Raw genomic sequence first — 7,964 nt, 5'->3', positions numbered from 1 at the left:
TTTTTTGTTTTTTGTTTTTTCCTTAAAACATCATTTTCTGTATGCAAAATATCATGAGCTCATGACTTAAATAAAGGGCCACAAACACTGCTCCTGACTTGGCAGCCCCCTCCTCACTTGAGACTGGAAGTCAAGTCCAAATCCTGCCGCCGTCCATCAGGGATGCTGGGGGCACACGGCCTGACCTCTGGCCACCAGGCCCATATCATGGGGAAACTGACCTAGGTTCTCCAGGGCAGGCAGCAAAGTCCTGTCACAGCCTAGTGTGGAGTCAGGGAGTTTTAGGGAGACACCACCCAGTGTGAAGTTTATTGCTTATGATACAATAAAAGGTGCTTCCTCTCACCTTTTCTGTATTTCAAAGGGTACATATATATATATATATATATACACACACACACACACACACACACACACACACATATATATATATATATATTTTTTTTTTTTTTTTTTTTTTAATTAAAGCAAACTGTTCTGTTTTTCTTAAGAGAGCCCTTTGCTGAGAGAGCCTCATGAACAGGTTGGGAGCCAAACCTCTTGAATATACCACTGCCCCTAAACCAAACCCAAGGGCCAAGGCACAGGCTTGGGCTCCACATGGCAGCCTGCTGGAGTTTCCCCTCCAGAGCCAGTCATCTGGCCAGGTCAGGGACAGCTAACCTCTGCGGCTAAGGAGCCCTCTTCCCCCAGATAGTATGCCAACGAGCCCAACGCCGGGCCCCCCTGGAAGCACATGTCAAATCCAACCTTCACCTGAGTTCATGGATGTTGGACTGGACCCTGCCTGCCCTGCCCTTCTCCGCAACCCACACCTACCATGCACACAGTACCTGAATCTGTAGGTGCAGCTCCAAAATCCTGCATCCTCCCCTTTCCAGCCACTCAGCCCTTGAGGTGAACATTATAAAATATATTCTGAGTCTAAAATACAGCATCAGTATTTTACAGTGTGTATCAAAAGTGCCTTTGTCATATGTAAAAAGGAGTCTGAACTAAAACAAGTTGAGGGGAGGGTTGTTAGGACCTAGCCCTATGCTGAACTCCCCACAGTTGGTGGACCACTCCTTCTTCCAGCCGGAACCCCTGCTGAGCTGGAAGGGGGTTTCCTTGGGGGAAGGAAGATCAATCTTCTTGGATGAAACTGGTTCCACGGGGTCCCCAGCTCCAGACTTCTCCTTTGCACGTTGGGTCATGGGTCAGTCACTGCCTGGGCTGGCAAAAAGCACAGGACACAATAAGAGGCTGGCAGGACCCCAGCCCACATCTGGGGAGCAGACAGTGGGCATGTCTGTATACGCACACAACAGGGAATGGAAGGATGACAAGACAGAGAGCAGCTGAGCAGGGGGCTGGGGCGATGCGGCCGCTGCTGGGGGACCCTCAGCTTTTAGGACCCATGGGCATTCAGCTCCACCCTTTCTTCACCCCTTCCACGTCTAGAAAGTTTTGCCAGACATATGTTGGCCCCTAGATTGGGTCTCTGTTCTGATAAGGCAAAAGTCCTGAGCAAAGAGGACTCCGGGGTCTAGTTCTGGCCCTGCTCTTCATTCACTGAGTGACTCTGAGTAACGCTTGCTCTCAGTCTCCATGAGTCTCATTTTATTAACCTAAAAGCAGAATGGTCATACCCACCTCCTAATGAGGATCTACCCTAACAGGAGGGCAAACAGGAATGTGGATGCACTCTGAAACAAGGCATTAAAGGCCTATCTCACAACTACAGGGGTGTCAAAAGCCAGGAGGAACAGGGCCTCACCCCTGCCTCTTCGTGGCCTGGCATGGGCCACATGTGGCATGTAGCATGGCATCACCACACTCAGATCTCCAGGAGAAATCCACACACCCTACTGTGGCCCCAACAGGTCCCTGTGACCTTGACAAAGGATGTGGCTGGAGCATTTCTCTGTGGTTCTTTGCTCACTTTCTAAGGGCCTGGCCCAAGCCGGACAACCTCTTCCTTCTACCCTCAGGCTGGCAGGGCATCAGGCTGGGGGACACCTGCTGAAAATCACGAACCCCACCCCCAATGCACACACTCTCTGTCCCTCCCTTCTCCAGACACCCAGAGCTCCTGGGGGTGCCCAGATGAGTCCACGGTAGTGATAGGGAACAAAGGCTCTGAACTCGCACCATAGGGGTTCAAACCCTGGCTCTGACACTTAGAGCTTCAACTCCTTGGGCAAGTCCCTCAAGGTCTCTGAGCTCCATTTCCTCCCCTGTACAATGGGGGCGAATGTCTTCATAAGGTGGTTGTGTGGATCAAAGGAGAGGCTTAGCACAATGCCTGGCACATAGCAAGTACGCAACCACGCTACCCCGAAGTACACACAAAGGAAAGAGAGGGAAACCCTACAAAACGATGGCAAGATGAAATGTCACGGAGAGGACCACTGAGACTTCTGGTATGACCATCCCTTGTCCAGGTGAGGCAACTGGGCTCAGACCACGAACTCACCCCAAGACTGGTCCAGACGCTGGGCCTCCTGGCTCCTGCTCCAGTGCTCCTTGCCTAATCCCTCCCTGCCTCTCATCACTAAATGCTCTCATGGGGAGGCCCCACAAGGGGTGGTACCAGAACATTCTTGAATGCCAAGGTGCCCTGGTGGCCTCCCCCCAAAGCTTCCCTTCTTCTCCCCCTCCTAAGTGCTCAAGTGCTGAAAAGGGCAGTCCTAGTCCTTGCTCTGACACCAATTCCATTTGGCCTAGAGTGAGCCTCTATCTCCTCACGGCCCCAGTATCCTGGATTTTTCTAGTCTTCCAGCTTTTCACATTCTCTGGCCAGAGCCCTGAGAGCCTGAGACTAACTTCCACCCCCAAGCTGGCAGCCTGGCCTGCACTGGTTCCTCGGGGCACTGGACTCCCTGCAGGAAACAGAGCTGGGGAGAAGGGGTATAGCTCCTGCTTCTATTTCAGGGAAGCAGGGGGCCTGGATCACCCAGCCCCTACTGTAGCGAAGCCACTGAGAGTTGAGCTCCTAAAAACCCACCATCCCCCACCCGCCCACCAGTCCAGGGCAGTCTCCCCAGCGGCGGCTTTGCCAGCGGAAGGAAGGAAGCAGGTGGCACTGCAGTCATCTTGGCGGCGGGGCGGGGGGCATGCTCAGAGCTAGGGGAGAGGCAGGCCAGGCAGGGCTCTTACTTGGAAGGTGTTAGACAAAGGTGTAGTGGAGTCCGTTGCTTAAGGGGGGGGTAGGGTGGCACCGTCCTGGAGGACAGGGGGGCGTTAGGCGGGAGGAGGGCCAGCTGCTGCGCTAGACGGGCACACAGGAATTAAGCGGGGCGTTAGGCTCCTCATCTGCTCCTGCAGCACCAGATGCCCCAGGCTCGGCAGGGCTGGAGGGGCGTGGGCCACATTGCCTGTCACTAACAGCCTGGGCACATGGGGCCTGGGCGGGCCTGGTTGGGACAGGCTTGCAGGTCCCAGATACTACCTCTGAGCTAGAGAGAGGGAGCAAGAGCAAGGAAAGGCTGTGGCAAAGGTGGCCACTTGTGGAGAGGGGCGGGAGGCCCTGCTAACTGCCCTCAGGGTGCATGAGCCCTGGCAGGCTTGCCTGCCAGCCAAAGGAAGCTGAGCTCCATGTAGGTAGGGCAAGCACAGGCCAGACAAGAGGACACCTATGTGGGGGTGGGGCAGTATCCCTGCTCAACATGGAAAGGAGTCAAAATGACCCACAGGGAGCCCCCAGGATCACTGGGAGGAGGGGTCTGGGTGAGTCTTCAACTGTCTCCCCGGCCACACCAACTACCTCTCAGTCCACTTAGCAGTCTCCAAAGGAGTGAGGACAGCAGGGGCTACAGGGACTCTGTGCAGGATCACAACATGGCGGGGGCGGGGGCGGGCAGAAAACAGCCTTCCTCTTGTCCAAGGTCACTCCCCTGGCTTCTTGAAGCGATGTTCAAGCTCTCCTCCCCAGACCAGACTTCCAGGGCCAGTCCCCTCGGTCCAGCAGGCCCCACCCTTCATCACTTCCAGACCTTTGGCCAGGGTTGGGGGCCTGGGGGACTGTGACAGCACTTCAGGATCTATGGTCACGCCCTCTCCGGAAGGCCTAGAGCACACCTGGCCACGGGCGCTACCCAGACACACAGTGGCCCCTACATCAGGGGGACAAATAGCACTGGGTCAACTCGGAGGGCACACACGGGGAGCGGAGATGTGGGTGGAGGGAGGAGCCACAAGTCTGTTTCCCGGCTGAGAGAGAAAGCCTTGTACACACACACACATACATACACGTGTGCACATGCACACAGACCCCCTTCCCATCCCATGGTGTTTTTTCCCCACTGGCCAGCAAAGAATCCCACTTCCCAAGTCCTGGTTACTAGCAGAGGCCATTCTGACAAAGCAAACAGTGGCTTTGATTTGGGGGCCAAAGCAGGGGTCCCAGGGAGGGCTCAAGGGTTCCCCTTTGCCTTGCCCCAGCAAGAAATCCAAACACCAATGCTTTCCAGTCCCCCTTCTTGTGAAGCCAGAAACCTTAGCCTTGGCCCTATCTCAGGGGCCTGAAAAACCTATTCTTAACCCACATTCTCAGAGAAAGCTGAAAAGCAGCATCACTCCCAGATTTAAGGAGGAGCTTGAGACACCCTCTCCTGGACCTCTAGCCTCTGACACTCCTGAACCTCAGTTCTCCCACCACCCGCCCCGCCGCAGCTCACCTCCCAAACCCTGGAGTGCTGATGGGACTGGAGGACATGCCACTCGCCCGCAACTACCACGCCTGACAGCTGGCTCTCCGCACATTCCCTGACAGGCCATGCTGGGCGCTGAGCCCAAGCAGGGCTGGAGGCTGGCACCCTCGGCCTCACCTGCCACCTGCTTGCCGCGCTGGGAGGCCTCAGAGGCCAGCGCGTAGGAGATGTTGATGATGCGTTCCTGCTCCTGCAGCTGCACGTCCAGGTCGGCCGCGCTGTTCCGATCCCGGCCCGATGGCGGCTGCAGGTTGCACATGCTGCAGGAGGGCCAGAAAGCAGGCTATGGGCCCTCCCCACCCCGCCATCTGCCCCAGGACAGGAGGGTCTCCGTGGCCTAGAGGCTCTCGCCCTTTTAGGGGGCATCGGATAAACACAGAGCACGCTCTCCCTAGACAAAGGCGTATGTGCTTCTCCCAAACACCCAGCCGCAGCTTTGTTCCTCCTCTGGGGGATCACGGCCTTAAGAAGAGAGTTCCAGCTCTGCATTCCTATTAAATCCTAACATGAAAAGGCTAACCCAACTCTGAAAGAGAGGCCCTCCAATACCACGTTTAGGTTTCTGAAGCTCAGGGGCTGAGGAGATAGGAAAGCCTCCCGTCCTGGCCTCCCGGGAAGTGGGCAAGGCCTCCGGCTGAGCCCCTGACTCTGGTCTAGGGATCTGTGTGAGGAAACACAGGCCCCAACACCGGACCACCCGCCTTGGGGTTGATCTCCAGCTGCATCCACCTCACTGTCACACTTGGCTCCACTCCCTATATTGGCCAGCATCATAAGACACAGATCTGGGGGCAAAGGACCAGGGCGGCCCTCTATTGCGTATTTCAGGATTGCAGATGACCTGGCAAGCCTCCTCATGGACCCGCTGGTGCCATTCTGAGAGCCAGCCTGCCCTTTGCAATAAATAGGGCTTACGTGAGTCAGAGACCTGGCAAAACACACACCCTAGTCAGCCCGGCCTAGGTCCCAGGTAGTAGAGACACCCCTGGGGTCGGCCTAGCAGGCTGTCAAGACTCGAGCATCATAAACGCTGACCTGGAACGAGCAAGGATGTTGCGGATCTTCTCAGCTTTGCGATACCGCGCCTGCAGCTCCTCAATGCTGGGTGGCTCCTCAGGGTCCAGCTCCACGTAACGCTCAGGGATGGAGACCTTCTCTGGTTTGGCCAGCTGAGGAAAGGACCAGGTGGCGGCGGCAGGGGGGCTCAGATACTGGGCTTAGAACTTGCTCCTCGCCCTGTCCCCCAGCACAAGGCAGCACATGGAGCCCACAGAGCTACATAATGTGCCAAGATCAAGGGCAGTCCACTGTGGAGTCGGGATCAGAACTGTGTTCTTTCCACCACACCAGACAACCTCCTTCGGGCCAAGGGATGGTGGGGAAAGGCAAGACAGCGAGACCGGAAGCTCTCAGGATAAAATGATTATCCTTAATGCCGCCTTCGACAGGAGCTGAGCCCTGCCAACCTCCACAACCACACTGATCCACCACGTGGCCTCTGCCCCCGCACTCTCCTCCACATGGGATGCTCTTCTGTTCGCTCCCCTCCTTCTGACCCTTCGGACCTCACTTCCAGAAGTCTTCCCTGCCCCTCCCCACCCCACCCCACCCCTGGTATCCCGTCCTGTTTTCTGTTTGTCTCTCTGCTGTCAAGTGCAGGGACCTGACAGCCAATAGCCCTTCAGCAAACACTCCTCGGATGGGTAGATGGTTGTGTAGAGAGATGCGTGGTTGGGTGGGTGGACGAAAGGAAGCGATAATGCTTTCTGTTCCTCAGAAGCTCCTCTGCTCTAGACAGTAAGCAGCCATGCAGTATCCACTGGTCGCAAGAGGACAATGTCCCCAGCTCCCCCCACCAGTCTCTGACGTGAGCCCAGCAGCAACCTCAGCCTGGTGACACCCTACTTAGACTCAGAATGATAAAGGCAACTTTTGCATGCCCCAGGGAATTTCTTCCTCCTTGAACTACAAAAGCACATTAAAATGAGGTTGGTTGAAGTTTCTAAAAACAAGCTAAATCCAATCCCAGGACAGATCTGGACTTGAATTTAAACCCATGCAGACCCTTCATTCTGGTGAAAGATGGCAAGAAATAAGCTCTTCTCTGTTATTTCCAATGAGGGCAGATCCAGAGGAAGGAAGTAGATTACATTGTAGCAGGAGGGATTTAGGTTATAGATAAGAAAGGACTTTTTCCCCTGGCTGGCAGGCCAATCAGAACACCATGAAGCATACTTGCATTGCCAAGACAGCAGGGAGAAGCTTCTTGGGAGAATCTGAGAAAGCACAGACCTTTGGTTGTTGCAGAGGTGCCAAAGGGAGAAAGTCTGAGGGCGGGGGACCGGCTTTCTTAACCTCTGGAGCCCCAGCTGGCCCCAGAACTCGGCAACTCCATAGATGTCAATTTGCTACATCTAGCCTTCAAGTGGTGAGAACATTTCCTCTCATGCAGTTTCAGGGCACACCAAGTCCTCTTATAAATATTTGTGGGGTATCTGTGGGCCCCTGTGTACTTGATTCAACAGAACTGTCACCCAGAAAATATTGACAGAGCACCTACTATGCGCCAGGCTCTATGTTGGGCACTAAGAGCACAGAAGTGAACCAAACAGCCATAGGCACTGTTCTACAGAGCTTACAAACAGCACAGTATGCCACAGGAGACCTCCCCATGTCATGAAGACCCTGAATCTGTCCCACTTTAATTCCTTGCTCTTCCCTTGGGTAAGACACATTCCTCAATGACAGAAGACCCAGGGGTTACTTGCTTTTCCAGGCCTGGCCAGTCATGATGCATTTGTGCCACCAGAGGGCACTAGAGGAACTCAGACTAGAACTACGACGCAGGTCTAGGCTCTGCCAGGGCTGGAATTTCACCTGTGATTTTTCAAACCTGCTCCCCTCCACACCCACCCCCTCCCCACCAAGTCTAATTGCCCAAGTTGGCCAGTCATTTTCCAGGGAGCATTTCCCAATAACCACAGCTACCTCATCACACACCTACTATGTGCCAGGCCCGTGCTCATGGTTTTCTGACCACTGCTAATCCTCCAGGCAATGTGTTGGGTCAGCTCACCCCTACCACAACCCACTTTACTGTCGAGGGAAACCAAGGCTCAGAGAACTTAAGTGACTTGCCCTCAACTGTGGAAAGAGAGAGATGGATGGGTCTGAATCTGCGTCAAAAGGCCTTAGCTCAGGGCGCCTGTGTGGCTCAGTGGGTTAAAGCCTCTGCCTTCGGCTCAGGTCATGATCCCAGGGTCCTGGGAT

The 7,964-nt window shown here is 54.9% G+C and overlaps 1 protein-coding gene across 1 annotated transcript in view; it reads right to left on the bottom strand.

Moving 5' to 3' along the window:
- Positions 1 to 449: 449 nt before the first annotated feature.
- Positions 450 to 7,964, bottom strand: part of LOC111149727 (pleckstrin homology domain containing A7) — a 213,152-nt gene continuing 205,637 nt past the window's right edge. Inside the window, exons 25-27 of the mRNA XM_022506967.1 lie at positions 5,730 to 5,863; positions 4,812 to 4,954; positions 450 to 1,215 (exon numbers count right to left, since the gene is read on the bottom strand). Of these exons, the coding sequence (XP_022362675.1) occupies positions 1,193 to 1,215; positions 4,812 to 4,954; positions 5,730 to 5,863 (300 nt within the window). The 3' untranslated portion in view covers positions 450 to 1,192. The remainder of the gene's footprint in view (positions 1,216 to 4,811; positions 4,955 to 5,729; positions 5,864 to 7,964) is intronic.

The sequence above is a fragment of the Enhydra lutris genome, unplaced genomic scaffold (assembly GCF_002288905.1).
Source record: "Enhydra lutris kenyoni isolate GAN:26980312 unplaced genomic scaffold, ASM228890v2 scaffoldscaffold22, whole genome shotgun sequence".
NCBI lineage: Eukaryota > Metazoa > Chordata > Mammalia > Carnivora > Mustelidae > Enhydra > Enhydra lutris.
Note: the sequence above shows the minus strand (reverse complement) of the source record. Positions and strands in the feature narration are given on the sequence as shown.